General features: G+C 38.7%; 1 protein-coding gene across 1 annotated transcript in view; it reads left to right on the forward strand.

The window, feature by feature from the left end:
* The window catches only part of osbpl3b (oxysterol binding protein-like 3b), a 77,586-nt gene that overhangs the window by 36,744 nt on the left and 16,261 nt on the right, over positions 1-24,581 (forward strand). The window contains 13 exon segments of the mRNA XM_036583137.1: positions 2,017-2,133; positions 4,827-4,880; positions 8,598-8,711; positions 10,075-10,239; positions 11,041-11,152; positions 11,587-11,693; positions 12,340-12,432; positions 14,347-14,506; positions 16,213-16,343; positions 17,759-17,866; positions 21,806-21,943; positions 23,284-23,377; positions 24,561-24,580. Coding sequence (XP_036439030.1) covers positions 2,017-2,133; positions 4,827-4,880; positions 8,598-8,711; positions 10,075-10,239; positions 11,041-11,152; positions 11,587-11,693; positions 12,340-12,432; positions 14,347-14,506; positions 16,213-16,343; positions 17,759-17,866; positions 21,806-21,943; positions 23,284-23,377; positions 24,561-24,580 — 1,413 coding nt within the window.

The raw sequence follows: 24,581 nt of genomic DNA on the forward strand, positions 1-24,581 counted from the left end.
TATTCAGTTACTACAGGGACTTCCATGCAAACTGGCTGAGCTGTTCTTAGATTATAGAAGTGTGTAATAAAAATTTGGGCCTCCTAGTGGGTCTTGGCCATTTAAGAGGTTAAGCATAAACAACACTCCACGTGGGCTGTAAACGAAAGTAGTGATTCTTACTGTTGTTTTCTTTTTTCTTTACCATTTTCCTCTAGAAAACTATCTTTGTAATTTGTGCTGTTATTTTATGCCAGAAAGCAAACCCAGTACTCGGAGATCCTTCGATTTACTTCCTGATTTACTTTATGTGACATTTAATTGAAATTTAGTATGAATATAGCAAGAAGCTTTAAGTTAGTTAAACTGTCTCTGAACTTACCATCATGTTACTCCAAATAATTATGCGATACTTTCTAAAATGCTTTAGACACTTCCACACAGTCCAAGAGATAGAAGTGGACTAGTAGTAGTGAAAATGATTCTCAGTGGTGGATGTCATTAGGAATCTAATACTTTATTCATAAAAGTCTTGTAGACCTCTTTGCCTTGGAGGAGTGGTATAGTGTTCCCATTAGCTACACTGCAGTGTCTAATGGTGGTGTTGTCCAAATTTTGGTGGCTCAGCAACCTCTCTAAAACACTCTTAAGTAATTAAAGTAAATGTAAATGTAGGTGGAGTGTGAGTATGCATGGGATGGATGGATGGAAGGTTTAGAGAAAGGACAAAAAGGACACTATCCTGTCTTCCCTGTCCTTGCCCCACTTTCCCCTGCTCAGCATGCAGCGAATTGTGACGTCAACAGCCACTATGCTTTGCTAACCTGGGTCTATAAAAAGTCTGCTCACTCTGTCGTTATAAAGATTTGTTTTATAGACTAGAAGTGTAAACCGTGTGCTGTACCTACCTAATTAATCACAGATCTCCTGAACCACTTTATAAAAGACATACCACACAATCATTGTGACCTTAAGAAGTCAAGCATTATTACTTGTATTTTGCCTTATTGTTCAAATGTAATTACACACACACACACACACACACACACACACACACACACACACACATTATCTAAGCTGCTTATCGTCCTGGGTCTCAGAAGTCCTGGAGCCTATCCCAGCAGTCACTGGCTGGAAGGCAGGAAACACCCTGGACAGGTCACCAGTCCATCACAGGGCAGACACACAGACATATACAGCCACACACACATTCACACATAGGGGCAATTTAGCATCTTCGCATGCATGTCTTTGGGCTGTGGGAGGAAACCAACGTAGACATGGGGAAAACATGCAAACCCTGGTTGCCTGGCCAGGGAATCATACCCAGGCCCTTCTTGCTGTGAGGCAACAGCGCTCAAATGTAATTACATAATTACATATTTAATTATATAGTAAGTGGACATATGTTCTGTATCAACAGGTTTGAGCTTCCACATCTTTTGATTGTTTGTTTCTTTGTTTTAGTGTGAGGAAATTACAACAATATGGTAAAAATTTCTTCCTGAAAAACTAAACTATGCACAACAAACTTTTCATCAAATTCAAATCAGAATAAAACCATATTTCTGCTTACAATAAAATTACAATTTAAAATTTAGAATCAACAGAATTTCTCTGCTTGTTCCAAAGAGTGAAACTGAGAAATAGTTCATATAAAATTACTCCATGTTTTTACCATAGCTGGCAATAATCATGACTTCTGAGTGCATTAGAAGTGATTCAGCTGGATCAGTTCTCTTTATGTTGGCTGTGTTGAATTACTTCTGAGCAGAATACCACTCAGATTGGTAACTCTGTGCTCTCTACCAGAAAGGTGCAAATATGCAGCAAGTGGCAAGTGAGAGTGTTTTCTTACTACATTTTGTGAAAATTTATGTTGAAAATTATAATATTACCTTTAATTTCTCTAAGTGACAGTTTTATCTTTAATCTTATGCATTTCTTAAATTCTCCTTTAATTACCTTTTGTGAACGGTTTTACCTTTTGTGAATATGAATGGATAGTGTGTAATTGTGTGCTCTGTGTGTGTACAGGACAGCTGGGAGATTGTGGAGGGGCTGCGTGGGGGCCTAGGAAACGTTCAGGAGCCTGAGAAGCAGGAGGGCTTCATGCTGAAGAGGAGAAAATGGCCAATGAAGGGCTGGCACAAGGTGGGTGGGCGTCTAAGATAGTGTTGCATGGTGTATTAAAAGTTCAGCGCTTTTTCAATGTGATAAATAGATCAGTACTCTCAGTACTTTCAATTATACTTTCAGTAGTTTCAATTCAACTTCCAATACATTTCAGTTCTGTATTTAAATAGGCCAGCACTATGTTGCTGTATGTTATACATTCTGCCAATAAACAAATCATATTGCACATGCTAATTTGACTCAGGTGGGCAGAGACACATTCGCAGTAACATATGACTTGACATTGTGTTTAGAAACAATCAACATAAGCCACAGATGGTGTTTTTCCTGCTCCAACAGACATGATTTAATCAACCAGCTAATTAACAAGACTTTCTAGAGTTGAAGTAGGTGTGTTAGAGAAGGAAACACACTAAAATATGCGGGAGAGGGGGTCTCCGGGACCAGGATGATGAATATTAGGCTACATTCTATGATCTCATGTTACTATTAATCTTCCCTTCAGAACATGAGGGAGGCCATGTTTAAATTATTTCGGCCCTTTTCACTTTATTTAACATTTTTATTTAAAATTTAAAATTTTAGAATTAAAAAATTGCTTATGTTTAAGCTTAATTAGTAAGGCTGTAACAGTTAAAATACTGTTTTTTTGATCAGTTCATCACTGATTGCTTAGATGATGACAAGTGTTTTTATTTTTTTCCTTAGTATCTTTTTGATATCAAGCATTGCGATACTTGGTATTAAAGTCAAAATCTGGGTATCAAGACAAATCGAGTGAGAAAGCCCCCGAGGCCCTTTGAAAAATGAAGCATGAAATCCCCCACTGAACTCCTGCACTGCTTCTAACGGTCACGTCCTCCCACAGCCTTACTGAAACAACAGCCCCCACACAGGGGATTTTAGCTGATTGAACCACTTGATGAACGATTGTCCTGAGCCCTGCCAGCTCAGTTTACTCACACACACTCCCACGTCATCACTGCAGTTTCTCCATGTCTGTTGAAGCACTTTCATATGTGTTATCACAGACTGCTTATCACAAAGGCAGTGTCTTATGCATTAGCTGATCACACACGTGACCTCACATAGACCGACAGTAATGCAAAGGCCAGAGGTCATTCTTTCAATTATTCAATTTCAAGTCAAAACACAATACTTAAACAGCCTGTTGGTATTCAGTTTTCACTGTCACTGTGACAAAAAGCAGGAAACACATATTTAAAGAAAATTCTACAACAGCTTTCAACACTAAGTGTAGTAAAGTGTAATAAAATCTATAAGTATGTAATTTGTCCACTTTTTACCTTTAGGCATCCTACTATCATTTTAATTCTTCCATTTTTTAAGTCTTAAAACCAGACAGTTACAGCTGTGTCCTCCCTACAAACGCTGTTCACAAAGCAGTCACTGACGTTATGTTCCCCTTCAAAGAGACTCTAACCTTCACACAAGCTACTACCCAAACACACCTCAGCTCCCTCAAAGATTTCTTTATCATGTGCATCCAAAATGACTAAAGGATATTTCTGATGAGGTTAGATGGTGAAAAAAAAAACAGTTTTCAAAACCGGAATTCGAAAAATGATTAAAAGATTTAGAGAAAATGGGACTCTGAACCGTGCAAGACTTGGTAGACCACCAAAACCATCACCATCAGATAAACAGTACTTAAAGCTTTCATGTTTGAGAAGAAGGCTCCACTCTTACTTCAGATCTGAATAAAACATCAGTGTTTCTATCCTACTTCCACTGTGAGAAGAAAATCCAACACTATGAGTCTGAAATCTGTCAAGAAGGCCTTACTGAGAAAAGGAAATAGAAAAAGAAAATTTGAACTAGAAGACTGAAACTGGACATCTGAGATGTGCAATAAGGTTTTATGGACTGAGGAGTCTAAATTTGTATTTGAGATTACTTTGAGATTACACACTAAATACTGAAAAATTTAATATTATCTTTATATTATCTTTGTTGAGACTTTTGTGTAAAATTTCAATAGAAATATTTGTCCTCTGTTTTTTTCCTGATGCAGAAAAATGAACAACTTGTACTGAATAGCCGTTCTTTTGCACAGTATGTAGCATATATAGCATATTATATCACTTGAATAGTCCATATATACAGCGGTAGATTGTTTGATGTAGTAGCAACCTTGGAATATGATTGTGGCTCATATCAGAATTAAAAACATCTGCTTGGATCAAATAAATAAGTTTTCATGGATTTGTGAGTAATTATGATTAACTCATGTCTGTAGCCTGTGTCAACACTGACTAGAGAATTTGGTTCCCTGTTGCTAGGAAATCAAGTGATAACACATTTATTTCCATTTTCTCACCTTTAACCAAGCAGAAAAAGAGAGATAGAGAGAGAGGGGGCGAGAGAGAGGAACTGTAAGATAAGTCTCGGGCTGCAATCCAAGCCTTCAGAGTAAAATAAAGATAGAGCTTGTGAGGGAGAGGTAGACACACAAAAGGAGAGATAGAGAGATGGAAAGAGGCCGACAGTGAGGGAGAGAGAGAGACATGAATGCACTGAGGTGGGAGATAGAAACAGCTTCTCATGCATCAACAGCATCTTACAAACCCAAGAGAGCCCATCACATAAGACTCCCTATCTGACCCCAACTTCATTCATCTCTCCTTCTCCCCTCTCTTTGTCTCTCTGCCACACTCGCTCACTTACTCTCTCTCTGGTTTTATCTGCAGAGATACTTCTTCTTGGATAAGGGCATTCTGAAGTATGCCAAGTGTTCAGCTGACGTGAGTATAAAGGGCATTCGTCACTCATGAGTCAGGCTCCCTGTCCATCACCCCCAGCAGCCCCTGCACTCATACATAAACTCAGTCACTCTCTCGCTCCTCATTATGAGCCTGTGGTTTTGCTTCTCCTTCTTAGACTTCATCTGATCACTCACCTAACATCTTGTTGGCGTCACATTCAGAAACTTTGTCTACATAAACTGATTAAAATCTGCCCTGAGAGTAGACAGGACACATGCACGTCCACACTGACAGGGCTTAATTTGTGCTGGAACAAGCCGGCACCTCCCAGACTGGATTCAGCACATATTTTAGTGGATTTTCCACACTGAATACATTCGTTCAACACTCTGCCGTGATTGTTCATCCCTTGAAAGACCTTCGTACTGCTAAGCTAAACCTCTAGCTTGTGAGCAGCAGCGCCACCAATGATTGTTATATGTTCTACCACATATTCAAGTCACATATTTTGTGAGTTCACTATTTGTTACATAGGTCTGCTGTGTCAATCATTCTAACACCACTGGCTTGTGCCAAGATTTATTACCTACTTGTGCACCAGAAGCTGTTTGTTTCATTTTGGAAAACCCACCTACAAGAGAACAATCAATGCTTAAGAGCCCCCTTAAGATTTTAATTGCAAACGTAAAGGGGAAAACTCATGTTGAGCTGGTATCTGTTTTCTGGGATCCATCTCCGCCCCATCGACTGTGCTGGATCCATCACTGTGCAGTGTTTCGGCACTGTCATTTATAAATTAAGCCCTTCTGTGTTTTCTATCACTATGTAAAACAAGCATCATGCTGCTTTTAAAGTTGGATATGCTGTGAGAGTTTTGAGTATTCAGAAAATAATTCAGATTAGTTTTATTAGTTTTAGTTACAAGACAAGATGGCCGGAGTGTGAAGGATATTACTACTCATTAGCCTTCTTGCTCTAAATGGAAGTTTGTGACCCAAATGAAATACAAATCTACAAATTGTCAGTAGTGTTAGATCTGAAATATATTATTATTATTATTATTATTATTATTGAAGGAGAGTCAATTAAAAGGTGGAAATAACTACTAAAAGAAAGAGAGTGAATAGGTTCTGTACAGCTGTGATTGCTGACACGTCTGACCGCAGCCTGCTCGTAAGGTTGGACTAGTGAGTTAGAGGCATCTGCAATATGCTCACGTCTTTATTTTGGTGCAGAGTGATGTACGGCTGACTTGTGGCAGACAAAAAGCTTCTCATTTCATTCTTAGCTGTTAAAAATAGTCTTCAAACATATTGCCAGCTGGGCAGTGGTTGGTGTGCATTTATACTGCATGATAAGTCCTTTTCTATTAGTAATACTTAACCCTAAGAAATCTCAAGTGTCTTTATGAACGAGAGAGTTACAGCTGTATTACAGCAGCATAATTACTTATATGTAATTACATCATCACATAATTAATCACATGGGTAAGTAATGGGTAACACTGGCAAGACAGACATGAACAAACACAAACATTTTAATGTTTGCAGAATGTTCAGAAAAAGAACTCACAAGTCAAATGATCTAGAGTGAATGAGGGAAAAGAACATTCTGGACTCTTACAGCAATTAAACAAGGGTATGACACACAAGCCAAACATCTGGGTTTGTTTATATTTGTTCCTGTTTATCCCTCTGGTGTTCTCTGGCCTTTATTTGATTAACATTCTGAATTGAATTCTGACCATTTGTTTTGATATTAAAAAATTACAAACATAGCAGAAATATAAGCAATGTTTTTTTTTCTGAAAAAATTGTAGACACAGCAGTAATTTTTCATTAAAGATTCATCATAAAATATCTTCTCCTCTGCTTACAGACATAACTTTGGTGTGGATTGAATGTTAAGAATCTCTGCTTTTGGCAGAACATCTCTGCTTGTTTCAGTGAACTATGAGTGAGAAATAATTAAAGAAAGTGTAAGAAGAGGCCTTTTCTAGGGGTTTGTGACCCCTTTATCATAATGTGAATTTTTTACATAAATGTGACCTAAAATATGATCAGATCTTCATTTAACTCATAACAACAGACAATAAGAACCCAGTTAAGCCCTTAAAACACCTGGGCCTGCCATTGGACGCAAAGTTTTATTACACACGTCTGTTAACTAAGAATAGTCCAGTCTGTTTGCATTAAAGTCCCTGTTGCTACTGAAAAATAAGCCTTAGTATGTAACCAGCCTGGGTTTTTGAAGAGGTTAAAGAATTAACACAAAAGTGTATAGTTTTTCATTCATTTGTTCAACTAAGTAATCTAACTTTAAATGCCTTTGTTGGAAAAGTATGTGAACCTCTGCTTTCAGTAACTAGTGTGACCCTCTTGAGCAGCAATGACTTCAACCAAACGATTCCTGTAACTATTGATCAGCCCTGAACACTGACTTGGTGGGTTTTCTTGCAAGAGCGACACATTAGATTCTGCTTCAACATTCTGTTGGATTAAGGTCTGGACTTTCAAAATTCAAAGCTCCATCAGATGATGGCATGCTGTGCTGGTCCAGTAGGAGCAAAACAGCCCCAAACCATGATACCGCCACCACCATGTTTCAAAGTTGGGATGAGGTTCTTATGTTGCAATGCAGTGTTTGCCAAACATAATATCTCTTAATTAAGCCATAAAGATCCATTTTTGGCTGATCCATCCACATAATATTATTTCAGTAGTCTTCTTAATCATCCAGGTGGCCTCCAGGAAGCTTTAAACAGGTAGAAATGTTCTTCCTAGAGAGTAGTGTTATAATCTCCATGCTATAATTCAATACATACTGTTCTTGTTCAGTGTTTGCCTGAACACTGACATTAGCCAGAGTAAGAAAGGCCTGGAGATCCTTAGATGTTACTCTGGTGTTCGTTGTGATCTCTCTGAATTTTCTACATCTTAGTCTTGGCAAAATTATTTCTTGGATGACTACTCCAGAGAAGGGTAACAATGGAGTTGAATTTCCTCCATTTCTATACTATTTGCCTCACAGTGGATCAGTGAAGCCCAAACTCTTCAGAAATTGTTTGGAACCTTTTCCAGCCTGATGAGCATTGACTTATGTTTTTCTGTGGTCCTCAGAAATCTCATTTGACTTGAGAAACGGCACTAACAAATGTGTATAGTAAAGACCAGACTTTGATTGTGAAGGCTCAGGTTGAAGTTTTTTCAATAAGGTAGGGTCAGCCGCACTCACACCTGATTATCATCCAATTGAGTGCAACCCCCTGATCCTAACTATACCCTATACCAAACTGATCATTCTAGAGACTCACATACTTTGCTAACAAAGACATTCAATGTAGGATCAATTTCTTCAATAAATGGGTGAAAAACTATGTTTTGTGTTATTTGTTATATTGGGTTCTCTATTGCTATGATGTAAATGAAGATCTGATATATTTTAGATAACATTTATGTAAAAGGTCACATAATCTTGAAGGATTCACAAATTTTCAAGCAGCACTGTACATCATGCGAGACCTCCATGGTCTTAAAGATTAATGGGGAAATGGTAAGGCCAGACTGTCTGAGCACAAATTGGCTCAAATCCCTGTAAATCCACTCTGACTCTGAAGGAAGGGTTTAGCTATATTTGACACTTCCAATACTCATTTATTTGTTTAGCGAGGAGCACTGGCATGCTGCAGTGTGTTTTGTTATATTATGCTATTGTGTGGCTGGATAGGTAACAAGATGGACCTGCTGTGTTTAACAGATTGAGAAGGGCAAGCTGCATGGCTGCATTGATGTGGGCCTGTCTGTCATGGCCATTAAGAAGAAAGCCAAATGCATTGATCTGGATGCTGAGGAAAATATCTATCACCTGAAGGTAAATCCCAGTCAGGCATAGTAAACTGACTCCAGTACAGAGAACACCTGCACGAAGATGACGTAATATGATGAGTCGATATATGGCTTCTAGAGATGCCAAATATCATTTATAATATAAAATATTCAAATACCACATTCAGAAAATCACAGTAGACAGTGTTTGCCATAGAACAAAACCCAATATGAGGAAGATCTTTACTGTGAATTCAGTGTTTTTTTCTAAACAGCTACTTTTCATTTAAAATACTGTTACAGTCTGTCCTCCTTCTGTCACAAGGCATCATAATCTATATAGGGCAGTTTAATGAAACTGACTTAACCCCTTTCCACAGTACCTACCAAACGCATTTTCACAGGAAGGAGTTTCTCCTATTTCACCTCATTGCTCACTAGCAGCTCAACGCAGAGTTTTTTCACACACAGAGATCCAACAGTGTCCTAGTTAATCTAATAACAGAGGTACAGGCAAAAAAATATTTCATTGATTATATTAATTAAAAACTAAAGGCCTACAGAAAGAGGATAAAACTTTTAGATTTAAAAAAACAAAAGTGGATATTAAGCTAATCCATGTTTGATGTCTGACGTTTTCATTAAAATTATAAGGCTAATATGACTAAAAAGGAATGGAATCTTATATGCACCAGGTTAGCGCTCTGCATTGGCTGACTGACTATGTTTGAGGAAATGACTTCCGGCCAAACTACCACTTTTAATCTAGCAACTAGATCTGGTAGATCTTAGGGAATTCCAAAAATGAGACACTGTAATTGTACGGATGTGTGAATAAGGATCATTTAGGCCTGAACAAATTATAGGTTAGGTAGAAGTTGCCAAAAGCTCAAGTAAGGTACACTGAAAAAATGGTGTGTGATTCAAATGTGTCAAACGGTTTCACATGAATAAGACTTGTTATAAACATGTTGCATATGCTGTATTTCAGTTTCTTTTGGCAAGAGTTGTGTTGGTATAACACATTTTATTCATGTGCAAATGATGGAAACATTTGAATCTTGTTAATTCAAAGCACCATTCAAGGGCTTTGGAACCAAAGGGGTGGCATTTTGGGCAAAAATCGTTAGAAATGTCATATTAATATGTTTAGAATGTCATATTAATATGTTTAATGCCATAAAACAATTTTCAGATTTTTTTTGGCAGGTTTAATCTTAAGGATGAAGGTTAGCAAACAAAGACAAACCAAAGTATGGCTGACATTTGTTTTTGCTCAAATATGGTCAAATATCGCTCATGCCCCTCTGGTTCCAAGCCCTTACTCCTTCAGTGGACAGTCTTCTTTCAGTGTACAGTCTTGTTAGTTAAGTGTGTGGACATTGACTGCAGACTCCTTATGTTCATAGATAAAGTCTCAGGAGCTGTTTGATGAATGGGTCTCTAAGCTGCGTCACCACCGGCTGTACCGACAGAATGAGATTGCCATGTTCCCACTGGAGAAGCCGCTCTTCAGCCCCCACTTCCCCCCCACATCCCCTCCCAGCTTCACTGAGAGCCAGGCGGCCAGAAAGGTAGCATAACTCCACTCACACACAGAGCTGGAGGAGAAGCTTACAAGGAATATGTAGATAATGAGTGTAGTAGTGCAGTGGATTTATACCTTGATTTATCACTGGGATTAATAATTGTCATTTAATTCATAATATCTTATGCAATGTAGATTTAAATAATAGAAACTGAACACCAAATGGTAGCAACTTACACAAGAAGAAGTGATCAGTAAATACTGTAGTTATCTGAAAAGCTTCATTCGAAAGTGTTGACCTGTTTGACTTGAATTAATGCTAAATAGTACAAGAGATTTGATCAGCACTTCTCAAGTATAAGACATTCTAAATACTACCTTTATTATAACTTTATTCTCAATGTCATACAACTTCCTCAGTCATTTTAGAATCATTATAGACACATCTAAAATGTCTTCATTTTTACAGCTTCCCAACTTTCTACTATTTGTTTAAAACAAAATAGATTAGCATAGTAGAATCATTATATTTCTATCTATCTGCAACCTAACTGATTTTATATTATTAAAACATTGATTCCAGACTTTTGAACTGTGATGTGAATCTTTGTGTGTATACACTCACAAGCTGGTCCCCACAACATAAATCATTCAGTTTTAAGGTGAAGACATGTTTTAAGGTTAGGGTTAGGGTTAGGGTTAGGATAAGAGTAAGGGTTCAGTTTAGGCTAGTAGTATTTATGGTTAAGGGGTACGTCTCCAGGAAATGAAAGGAAGTATATGTAATATCCCAACAATTCACAGAAACAAGTGTGTGTTTGTGTGTGTGTGTGTGTTTTGTGTACAGCGTGCCTCTCTCGCGAAGCAATCCTCTCTCCACTCTCCTGTCTCCTTCACCAGTCAGGCCAAGGTGGCCGCCTGGCTCCAGTCCTCTGACGACATAGACAGGTGTTCCAAAGGTGTGTCTACACACACATACACACACACACACACACACACACACGCACACACACTCACATATTCACACTCTGACCTTACTGTGAGTGACTCTGAAGATGCTGTGTGTGCAACTTTTACCACCTCAGCATAGCACTTTCTTTCTTTGTCTCTTTTTGCTTGTCACCTGCACCCTTGTTCCTCCTACTCTCTCTCTCTCTCTCTCTCTCTCTGTCTTTCTCTCTCTCTCTGACTCTTTTATTTTTCATTTATTTATTTATTTTATTTCTCTCTTTGTCTCTGACAAACTCTCTCCGAATCACTTGCTCTCTCTTTATTTATTTCTCTCTGACTCTCTTTCTCGCTCTCTCTCTTTATTTCTCTTTCTTTTTCTCTTTCTGACTATCTGATTTTCTTTGTCTCTCTCTCTCTCTCTCTTCTCTCTCTCTCTCTACAGAGTTGTCTGAGTGTGAGGCTCAGTTGTTGGAGCTGAATCACTTGTTGAGGAGTATGGAAGTTCTGCACCGCACCTACTCTGCTCCGGCCATCAACGCCCTGCTGCAGGTCACAAACCTTTCCACTACACACAGCACAGTATGCTTTACTGATTTTTACATGATTTTTAGCCCGATTTTAACCTTGATTTGCTGCATCAGATAAATTTCATAATCTGAAGCTTTGAAAAAAATGTACATTGTACGCTGATCTACACATTTTCATGGTTCAGGTGTGCCAAGTGAATCACAAATAAAATGTTATGTTAGTACAGTTGCTGTCGTTCAATTTACTGTTTCTGACAATTAAATCATGTAGCTTCAAAGCATTCGTTTTATGCTGAGTGTATATTAGTGAAGAGACAAACCTGGGACTGTGCCCTGTATACTTTCAGTCAGCAGTGCTAGAGTTCCTGATGTCACAAAGGCAGCTTCACCCTTTAACAACCCAAATTTAGAAATGACAGCAAAACGGGTTTGGCTCAGCAAATCCAATTATTTTCACATAATTGCTCTTAACTACAGATGTGTAACTCTCAGAATGCACTTTCCTTATCTCTGCCCAACATTAGTGGAATGAATTGTTGGAGGGGGGCTGTGTGTAGTTCTCTAAATGTCACTATTTATAGACTGTCATTTTTATAATCTAGTGCTGAAAATAATACGACAGGTTACTGAATATTCTTAAGAACAAAGACTTGTCTCTCTTTTTTCAGCCTTCATCATATGACAGCCCTAAAAAAGAGAAAAGACATCCCCGAAAATGGCGTTCCAAAAACTACAGCAAGGACAACAAAACGACTCTGCAGGTACTTATTTCTGTTCCTACACCGTTATTCATGGTGTGTCTTACTTTTCTGAGATTTCAGTGTGGAGATTGTTATGGTGACCTGTTCAGTGGATTATGAGGTGAAAAAGGTCAGTGTTTAATTATTACAGAGTAGCTACAACAGCTTGTACTAACAGTAATGGCTTTTTAAAATAATATTAAATGAAGTAATGTTGACCATGATTCTGTTGTGCATTATGAAATGTTTTGAAAGCCACACTGTGAGCAATTTGTGTATAATTTACGTATATATTGGTGGATTTTTCTGTAAGTGATTAAGCACTTGTTGTTCAATGTATGCCTTTATCTTCATGAACACTGATCACTATAAAAGATGATTATAGTCAAACAAAACCATAATCATCTTTAATAGTAACTCACATTGTACAGTGCCTTAACATACCTCAAACAAGTAGCTGTGGAACTGAGTGGAGTAAATCAAATTGGATGACAGCTTGATATGCAGCCATAAGTCATTATCTGTTCTGATATAGTCTACATCAAAATCAACCATTCAGTTACAACACATTGGTACTACCCACAATTCATTGGTGCACCGTGATTATTAGACATAAACTTTCAGTTCCTGATCAAAACATGTACATTTTACAATAAGGCCTATTAGCACCCCTACATCATTCTGGTACTATGTTAGCACTAAGCTAATGGTGACTTATATTTTACATAGTAGTACTTATGCAGTGGCTCCTTCAGTGAAGAGGCCTGACATCGAGCTGCCGCTGTTTTTCATTTCTAGCAACTGACCCAAACGCATTGGTCGTGCTAACACTCATATCCCTTTAACGTTCTGCTCAACTTTTTGGTAGAGCACATTTTGAGTCACTATATATGTTCTGATTTTGCCACAAAGTGCCATCTCAATGGTTTGGTAGACATGAATATTTTAAAAACTCTGGGGTCACACCAATTATTTTTATTATTGCCCCAAACAAATAAAACATTTAAAAAAAAATTCCATTGCTTTTTTCTTGGTGAGGACATTAAAGGAATATTTACAGTTAGTGACATAACTAGGTCTTCCAGAAGGCCTACAGTGACTTTTTTCTCACAAAATTGGTCCCACCCTTTTCACATTATTGATTGCTCCCACTGTAAGTTCCTAATTATGTTATTTTGTTATTTAATTTTTAATTTTTTTCTTATTCTAACACGACGCCTTCAGTTCAGCTCCTGAAATCCTAACCAATAAGAGAACTCACCTGGCTGTATCTATGTAGATACAAAAAATAAAGTCCTAATTTGATCATTTTCTGTTGACTGTTTCAATCATTTAACCCTTCGGTTTCCAACCAAAACTTAAATAATTATTTATAATTATATATAATAATTATTTCCACAATACTCAGAATTTAAATGCAAAAAATGTGATGATTATACTAAATAAAAATGAACAAAAAATTACATGCGTGTATTTTTTTATTTCACAGAAAGTATTAGGCCTTCTCTGATGGCCTAGAATGCCCTGGGGGTTCCCCACTGCTGCGGTTCATTGAATTTTATTTTGAGCATTCTGTGAACATTCTCATGAATCATAAAGCTCTGGCTGTAGCCTATCACACCTAACACCTCACTGGCAATATATTTTTATATTTATGTATATATTTAGACTTTTTTCTCTTTTAACTCATTGAAGTCTGCCCCAAGAGTAGTCGAGCCATGTGAAGGTCCATGTTGAGCATAGGAAAATATATCGGCACACGCCGTTGGATCTTCCTGTGTGCTACCATGTTTTCTCTCACTAAGTAAAGGAAGCACCATGCGGCCTTTATTATTGAATGCAATGGAGAGTTGAGATGAAATATAAGGTTTTTTTTTTTCAATTTCCTTTCTTGGAAATCTAGCATGCTGTCTTTCGTGTCTCTTTCGGCCTCAGGTTCCCAGCTGTATCTCATCAGGGTCCATTCGCCTCCATGCGTCCAATCCCAACCTGTCCTCTGCTGACCTGGCCAATGAACAAGGCTATTCAGAGCCCCTTGACCTGCCCACAGACGTGTCCAAACTGCAGGAAGATTTCTGCCGTGTCGCCAACAGTTGTGAGTGCTTCAGAACCCCACTAAATGAATATTTTTCTGTATTTCTGTTCAGCTCTGTCTCTCCCCGTGTAGTTTTTAGCAAAATAATGACACCTCATCTGCAAGGGAAATGAAGCAGCCAGAAGACACACAATGGTTCTTAATTCAGGAGATTGTGCCAGCACTGGTTAATGAGCAACAGCTGTTGATTACAAATTCTTTGTCACAGTTTTTCTCCATTAGAATTCTAAACGTGGCTTCCTCCACCTTCATGTGACAGGCAGCCCCTCCGAGTGTGAGATGCTCCGTCATGAGCAGCAGAGTAGCAGACACCTGCTGAGCTCACCCTCAGAGGGCTTGTTTCTCCAGCCTGTCTCCATAACTCTCTGAGGGAAACAGCTGTCAGTGGGAGAAATACATTTGCATGGGTTTTGTTTGTTTTGTTTTGTTTGCTTCAAAGGTCCATATGCACTCAGTTGCCACATTATTAGGTACACCTACATTTTACCTAAACTCATTGGCCTTTTATCATAAACACCGACCATATAGGTAGGCTTTGCAGGTTACAATTACTGACTCTAACCCATCTGTTGATACACAATCTATCAGTCCCTTCAGAGGAAAGGGAACCATAAGACCACCACTGACCAGGTATTATTTGGGTGGCAGACCATTTTGAGTGCACTCTGGTAGTGGCATATTAGAGTGTGTTGTTCTGGTACAAGTGTATCAGGCACATCACTGTTGCTGGAGTTTTAAAACACTGTACACTGTATTACTAGCCACTCTATTAGACACACCTACCTTGTTGCAATGCCTTGTACAGTTAGAGACCATAGCTCATATTTTTCCATGCACAAATTGTGTAATCCTCTAGCCAAGGGGTGCCAAAGCCTTTGTCTTGATAGGCCAATGTGTAAGGTTTATGATGGGCTGAGGGCCAACAAGACAGAACAGTTAGCTAGCAACTTGTTAGCTTTATGTTTTGAAACATTCCCATTATACTTGGATAAGCAGTTACTTAAATAGTAAGTTAAATAAGTTATAATAGTATATGCTATCTCTCTGGTGGGAGTGCGATTGGTGGGGGGACGGATAAGCAACTTTCTGGTGGGCCAAGTCAAACGTCCTTGCGGCCCTCCAGCCTTGGTGTGCACACCCCACTTTGGGCAGCCCTACTGTAGCATTTCAGCAGTGGTGGCTAGGCTAAAGAAAGATGAAAAAATATTCAGAGTGTAGGTACAAGGTGAACCTAATAAACTGGCAATTCAGTGTATAATGCTAATAGGCCGAAATAAGACAGGTCTCATGCTTTTAGCTGAAAAAAGGTTCATTTCCGTCTAAAATGTAGGCTATGAAAGGAGTTTCCATTAGTAATACTTTGTGTACATCATGCACAGGGGGGCACTTTGTCTTACTTGTGCTTAATACTGCTGGGCCCTTCATGCAAGCAATTAGTAAAAGGCATCAAGAAGGCATGTTTTCTCCATTGTAAGCATAGTGCATTAATTCAGCCGCATTCTTCCGCAGCTGATATGAAAGCCAATCTGTGTGCTGCTGTGCATTCACCAACAGAGCGCAAAAAAACTTTTTTAAATAAACTTTTTCTGGATTACATGTCATTGTGATTGTGGAGATGATGGACAGGAAAACATGGATAGAAAAGACAAACTTTATTTTAGTAGTACATACACAGTAAAGTGGTTTGGATGTGTTTGTGATTTCAGTGCACGCTAGTATGAAGACCGCCTTAAGCTCACTGACAGCAGAGAAGGAGAGACTGAGACAGATGCTGGAGCAAGAGGCCTGTGCAGCACCATCTGCACAGCTGCTGGGCCTGAAGAGTGCCCTGGCCGCTGTAAGCCCACCACACACATATACAAATGTACTTGCTCTTTCTGCATGTTTCTTTCTGCAGCTGCTTTGTAACACCATTCAAAGAACCTGACTCTTTGTAACCTGCACATTTCTTCAATGCACTGCACTAACCACAGCTTTGTATGGTGTGACTGACAAATGTGAGGTTTGTTGTCCTGTAAAACATTACTTAATGTGGTTTTTAAGTTGGCTTGACAAAGATAACTTACTGTTCTTCTTTCTACTATTCTGTGCTTTCTTTTGCACCGTTTTTACGGGTCAGTTTTTAAACTAGAATTACAACACTTTGCAGAATCATAAAGCCTAGATACAGGAATAATGTACTTGGGCTTTTGGGACCAAACACACATACAGTTTTCATGCGGCATTCATTCAAGCACCATTCATTTTTTCCATAGGAAAATTCCCAAGGACATTTCTCACTCTGCCCCTCAAAGACATTACATACAGATTCACATACATACTAGCATACTACAAACATACGTATTAGCAACCACTTGGGATACCACAGCATAGGTCTAGCAACACCTTAGCAACCACCTGGGATAACATAGCAACACCTTAGCAACTGCCTGGGGGACAACAGAGCAACATCTTATCAGCCACCTTAAATACCATAGCAATGACCTTGCATGCCTTAGCAACTGCGTGGGATTCCGTAGCAGTAGCCTAGAAACACCTTAGCAACCACCTAGGATAACACAGCAACAGCCTATCAAACCGTAGCAACCACCTTGGATACCATAGTAACAGCCTAGGAATGCTTTAGCAATCACTTTTCCAATGGCCTAGCAACATTTTAGCAACTGCTTGGAATAACATAGCAACTCCTTAGCAAACACCTGGGATTTCGTAGCGACAGTTTTGTCAAGCCAACTTAAAGTTCATTTTAGTTGTTTACATTTTAATCCTTGGATGAAGTTTATCCTTAGACTCTTTAAGTTCAGTTTTTTTAGAAGGCTTTATGAAAAGCTACAGAATTCAGTATATTACACTGTAGTTCATTAGTGAATTCACATTATACAGTGTTTTCTTAATCCTTAAGAACAATACTGTCTTCATAGGAACACATCCTACATGCTTGAAGCACAATTTACTAATTCCAGTAATTTCACATCACAATGACTCATCTTCCTCACTGAGTCATTTTGGTGGAAAATTTCCCTCAGTGTATGCAGTAACGTATTGTGAGTGAGAGCAAAACCCTAAAACAATAGCTCAGAAGCTCAGAGGGATCTTTAAAGCCTCTGCTCAAGATTCTGAAACGTGTCAAGGTAGTTTCAGGTTTGTTCTCTTTGGTTGGAGTACAGAATCTTCAGAGAACTCTTGTTCTGTGTGTGCGTGTATGTGTGTGTATGTGTGTGTGTGTGTGCCGGTTGCTGTTTGCCTTTGCAGGCTTTAGCACAGAACTCTGATCTGAGAGAGCGCCTTTGCAAGATACACATTGAGTCGCATATCTCAGAGCCCACTGTCCTTAAAAACTGCAGCACTGTGCCCCTGCAGGTGGGTGTGGGAACTGCACCGTCAATGCTTCAGCACCTGCCCATTGGCTTCTGTTAAAAAGGTGTTTCTAGTCAATGGTTTTTCTGTTCTTTTACGAAGTTCATGTAAACATTAGCAATAACAAAATGATTGTCAGTGGGAACTGAACATACACTACACCTGAGGCATAGATTAGGTTGAAAAGCACAGGAGTATTCTTTTAACCCGTCCATGTTATTTCTTAATGTTTTTTCTCATTATTCTTAAGTAAATTATCTTAAGATATTGTCTTAATCAATTAGCAGAAAATTTTGTTTGCTTCAAGCATTATTTCTTGAAATAAGCAAAAATGTGTGGCAATACAACAAGACACTTTCACTTGATAAAATGACTTAAAACAAGAAAAATACACTCACTGGTCGCTTCTTTAAGTACATTTCTCTTATTTCTCCACTCTTTGTCCATTTTATCAGCTCCACGTACCATATGGGTACATTTTGTAGTTTTACAATTACAGACTGTAGTCTATCTATTTCTCTACAGACTTTGTAACCCCCCTTTTACCCTGTTCTTCAATGGTCAGGACACCACAGAGCAGGTATTATCTAGCTGGTGGATCATTCTCAGCACTGCAGTGACACTGATGTGGTGGTGGTGTGCTAGTGTGTGTTGCGCTGGTGCGAGTGGATCAGACACAGCAGTGCTCCTGGAGTTTTTAAACTCTCAGTGTCACTGCTGGACTGAGAATAGTCCACTGTCCAAAAGTATCCAGCCAACAGCGTCCTGTGGGCAGCGTCCTGTGACCACTGATGAAGGACTAGAGGATGACCAACACAAACTGTGCAGCAACAGATGAGCCACTGTCTCTGACTTTACATCTACAAGGAGGACCAACAAGGTAGGAGTGTCTAATAGAGTGGACAGTGAGTGAACACAGTGCTGTGTCTGATCCACTCGTACCAGCGCAACACAGACTAACACACCACCACCACATCAGTGTCACTGCAGTGCTGGGAATGATCCGCCACCCAAATAATACCTGCTCTGTGAGGGTCTTGTGGGATTCCTGACCATTGAAGAACAGGGTAAAAGGGTGCTAACACAGTAGGCAGAGAAACAGATGGACTACAGTCTGTAATTGTAGAACTACAAAGTGCACCTATATAGTAAGTGGAGAAGGAGTGTAGATACAAGGGAAGTGTACATAATGAAGTTACCAGTGAGCTAGAATAAGCGGAATAAGCTTATAATATTCTTAAAACAGTGTTATAATGAGAAATATGATATATGTTGACTAGATCCAAGATAACATTTTTAGCAGTGCAGGAACATTTTTATATTTCCTTGCACTGTTTAAAAATGCTGGTGAAAGTATGAAGCTGAAAACATTTACCGTTTAATTCAAATTTAAGTCAGACACTTCTCATTTTACGGAGTGTTTTGAAGTAGACGCTTTCTACTCTCACATACAGTTGATGAGAGTTACTCTACTCTTACTCTTACTCAAGTGCAGTCGACTTTCTTTTAAGTAGTACTCTTAGCCCCGTCTGTGGAATTCTTGTATGTCATGAATACGGATGCAATGCAGAGTTAGTTAAGTTGGTGCTAGTTAATGAAGTCTCTTGGCACCCATGCCTGAGCAGCCAAGCAAACTCCCACACATGCAAACCTACATCCAAATATGCTATCAGTAGTGTATCCTGTGGGGTAGCTCTGTCAACAGCTGACTTTCTGAATCAACAGTTGAGTCAACACTTTCTTTCTCCACTAATTAGCTTGGCTTGCACTACCAGCTTATGGCTTTCTTTCCTGTTTAGATGCAGGAGCTTTGATGTGAGTGAAATCTTTGCTAATTGGATTTGGCTGCATTTTATCTATTCATCTTTGAGGAAAAAAGAGTAATCATTTGTTTTTTTTTGTGGGTGTTTGATTTTTTTTGTTTGTTTTTTAACAATAAATTTATTTAGATCAAAGCTACATTTGCTCATTGTTTATCAATATTCTGCCTGGTGAGTAGCTAAATGAAAGTGCAATAGATTTGCATTGTCTACACCATATTTAATGCACAGGCATATTTATACAGAGCCTTGCAAAAGTGTTCAACCCCCTTAAAAGTCATCACGTGCATATGGATTACAAATGATACACAGATTGCAAACCAGTATGCTCTTAAAGACAGGTTTGATAGTCAAAATACATTATTTGTCATTGGATCTTTAAAAAAAAATAAAGCCTGAAAAATGATGTTTGCATAAGTATTCCACCCCTTCAGACTAGTACTTGTAGAACAACCTTTTGCAGCAACTCTGTTGGGGTAAGTTTCTACCAGCTTTGCCCACTGTTCAGGAGTGATTTTCACCCATTCCTGGCAGATTTGCTCAGGTTATTCAGGTTGGTTGGATGACACTTGTCGGCTGCAATTTTTAAATAGTACCATAGATTCTCAATAGCATTGAGATCTGGACTTAAACTTGGAGACTGTAGAACATTCATCTTTTTGTTGTTCAACCATCCCTGTTTCTTTGACCTTGTTCTTGGGATCACAGTCCTTCTGAAAGGTGAAGTTTCTCCTGAGCTTTAGTGTTTTAGCAGACTGAAGCAGATTGTCTTGCAATATCTCTCAGTATTTTGCACCATCCATCTGTCCTTCAATTTTACCAAGATGTCCAGTCCCCATTCAGGAAAAGTATCCGCACAACATGATGCTGCCACCTCCATACTTCACTGTTGGGATAGTGTTAAGGAATGGGCAGTGTTAGGTTTGTGTCACACACAACCTTTTTAATTTGACCACAGAACCTTGTCCCACACTTTAGCTGGGTCCAGACATGCTTTGATGTGTTTTTCTTTCAGTAATGGCTTCTTTCTAGCCACCATCCTATATTGGCCAGTTGTATGCAGATCTGTTGATATTGTTGACTGGTGCACCTTGACTCAAGTCTTGCCCACTGAGCTCAAAAGTCATCAAAGTGATCGCTGTGTTCTAAAGATGGCCTTGTCTAGGCAGTGTCTTGGTGGTATGATTTAGATGCCATTTCCATTGATCCAACAGTGCTCACTGGGATATCCACTTAGATATTATTCTGTGGCATTTTCATATTTTGTCCATATCTATAACTTCATAACTTTCATTTCTTTATTTTCTTTAATGATCTTTGGGCACAGTTTTCATTTCAATTCACAGTCTGACTGATAGTAATGTAATTAAAGGGGTCTTTTATCCAGGGGAAGTGGACTTTTTTAATAATTTACAAGTAGAGGCCAATTGTAAGTCAGTTTATCCTCATTAAGGCAATATCTTTCATATGTGTAAACAAAGTTTCCACAGCACAAACTTATGCAAGCAGCATTTTTCCATTAGTAAGTATATTCTTGCTTAAAACTAATATCACTTTAAATTATCACTTTAAATTAATCAATTTTGAGGGTAATTTAAAATATAATGACATATCATAAAATATCAAAGTGTCATTTGTAATCCAGACAAATCTAATGACTTTTACAGGGGTTGAATACTTTTGCAAGGCACTGTATATATATATACACAATCATAGGCAAAACTTGAATACTCAGTAATATTACATATTTTTCTGATTTTCTAAGTGAAAATAAATTAACACATCCTCTGCAGGAAACAAACATAAAAATGACACGTTCTGTAAAGTATATGGCACAATTTCTATCACTTAATCATTTCTTCATTTATTTATTATCTAAATGTAACATATTGGAAAAGTGTAAATGAAAAAAAAAAATCCAATATGTTAAATTCAAGTAAGTAGCAATTAACCTCTCTTCACTTAAAAATAATCCATAAAACCAGGGGTGCCAAAACTTTTATATGTATACAACTATATGTACACCACACCGTATAAAACTATATATACAATATTGTGTAAATGTCAGAGAGCACCAGTCTAGTGAATTATTATTATTATTCATTTTGATTTGTCCCACCAGAAGCAGGACTCTACAGACTGTGCCCGCCCCCTCGTCCACCAGGCGTCCAATGAGAGCCGAACTTCCATCACAGAGTCGCTGTCAGAGTTCTTTGACGCACAGGAAGTCCTGTTGTCAGCAAGCTCTTCTGAGAACGAGGTGAGAACATTCAGTGTTTCGTCACGCTGTCTATGCCTTATATGTTTTTATCTAGTGATGTCAGTCTTTTGTCCAATAATATCACACCCCTTATTCTGTCTGTATTCTGCAGCACTGTTACTGATTCTACGTGTTTATCTCTCATATTACCTTTACAGAGTGATGTTCTTTCTGCAGTTTCACTTTACCACCGTCAGTCCCCACCTTCACTTTGCCTGCCCCGCTGGGTGACTCAGAAAATTAAACATGTAGTGTTTGAAGTAGTGTGTGGGCTGGATTCTGCTCTGTAGTTCAGTTGGTTGTTGTGCAGCAGTGTTGGTGTTGTACTGATCTAAACCTCACTAGCATTTCGCTGTTGTCGGAAGAAAACCTTGTATCTCCAAAATGGTAACTTTATAGGAGAAGAAAAAACCTACTTTATTTTTCATGTAAGTCAATGGAACCAGATGCTTTTCCAAGTCATTTTGGGACCTTTTTTAGTCCATTCATCGTGAAATTTACATACAATGTAAATAGCAACAGGCATTTTCAAATTATGAAAAAACTGAAAAACTGAAAAAATGGAAATACAAGATTTTCTTCTGACAACATCGATTTGTTACTACAGTCAACAGCATGGTGAATGATGGACTATAAATCAGACCTAGCAGTGATTTCAGATGTAGAGAAAAAGTGTTAAATGCCTCTCTCTCTTTCTCTTTCTCACTTGTTCACTCTTTCTTCCCCTCATCTTTTCTCTCTCGCTCACATTTTCTCTTTCTCTCACTGTCTATCTCTCTCTCATTCTTTCTGCATCTCTCATTGTATCTCTCTCCATCTCTCATCTCTCCCTTTCCTTACTAATTCTCTAATCTCTCTGTTTCTCTCTCTCTCTCTCTCTCTCTCATCTTTTTCTCTTTGCTCTTGCTCTCCCACATTTATTTATTTATTTATTTATTTATTTTTGCTCTATCCAGACCTGCCCATGCAGCTCCAGTAGCAGAAGTAATGTGAAAATGGATTTAATTGCTTACGTCTAAAAATATCCCTCCACAGAGCAAAGCGAAAATTTGTTGTCATCCCCTGAGAAATTCCCCCTCTCCCTCTCTCTCTCTCTCTCTTTCTCTTTCTTTTTCTTTCTCTATGTCTCTCTGTCCTTCATGCTTACTCTCATTCAAACACACACACCACACAAATCTCACACTCTTCAGCTAGGCTCTTACTGCTGTAGTGGAGGTGGAATAAGAGGAGCAGAAAGATGAGCCATCCTCTGAGGTGTCAGTAGCCTGCAGTGAGGGGAAGGTGGGCTGACATATTTAAGTTGACAGGCTATAATGAGGATGTGTTCTCTCTTCTGCCAGCCTTCAGAAGACGACTCGTACATCAGCGATATCAGTGACAACGTGTCCATGGACAACTTCAGCAACGAGGCCCAAAATGAGAGGCTCAACTCAGGTGAGCTTTTTGTGAGCAGATGTTCTGTCTCTCTGGATCTGTTGCCTCTCAGTCTGATGTTACCTACAATATAAAGGTTGCTCATTCAGAATAAACACCTGACAAGCCAAACAGAGTCCGTGACAGAAGATGAACATCACATAGCCAACATGGGCATCAACTGGGCGTACTTAGCGTGTAGTTCTTTCAGACAGTTGCTCTGAAGTGTATGATATAGAGCTGTAGTTATGCCTAAAATTTAATCTGAGCCCAAATAAAGAACATTCTGCTCAAGTCTGATCCAACCAAACCCAACTATAACCCAACAAAATTTTGTCCAAAATCAACTATAGCCTGACAGAGTTCTTTCTGAACTTGTTCCAAACCCTCCACCATTAACAGGAGACCAAAAATTCCACATCCCTTGTGCCTTTTAAGTTTGGAGAACAGTGATGGCCATCATGAGGCAAGTAAAGTCATTTTAAAAGGAAAATCATGATGCATTTTCCTTGCATACCATGACATATGTCTGAGGGAGGGTGTCTGAGCAAGCTGAGCATTTATGCTTGACGATTGGTGGAGGTGGTGGGCGTGGGGGGTGAAACTGATATTACTGGTTAATATTTTTCCCCTGCCGACTGGTACATGGTGAGGTAAACAAAACGCAGAACATGTATTAAAGATGCCCAAAAGCCGTTTTGTCTTTTAAATAAGATGATATGATGATTTGTGCTTAATATGACCAGGGACACAAAATGACAAGGCACAAAAAATGAATTGTGGTTGTAAAACAAATGAATAGCCTAATGATCAGCCATCCAAATTTAAAATCTAAAATCTGCTTGAACTAATGTATGAATCAACTAGTTCCTACAGCTAGTTCTCAAACATTTAGGGTCTGAATAAACTTTGCATTGTTCTCATGCTGACCTCGCTGCAACAACAGCATGAGTGACACCACAAGTTTAGGGGAGAAAAATAAATGCAAGAGACAAAATGCATTAAACATGGAGACAGGCTATTAGAAACCCTGACTAAAGTCTGACAAAAGTCTGAGGAATGATAGCTTAACCTGACCAAAACTGTCCAACCTGGCCTGAACCCGTTATGAATAGTCGGATTCTGCTGGGCTCAGATAAATATTTCAAGCACTAATATATATTTTAGACTACTGTATCTAACAGAGCAGCTCCTGTGTTTTCAGACTGTGTTGAGAATGGCACCC

The sequence above is a fragment of the Colossoma macropomum genome, unplaced genomic scaffold (assembly GCF_904425465.1).
Source record: "Colossoma macropomum unplaced genomic scaffold, Colossoma_macropomum, whole genome shotgun sequence".
NCBI lineage: Eukaryota > Metazoa > Chordata > Actinopteri > Characiformes > Serrasalmidae > Colossoma > Colossoma macropomum.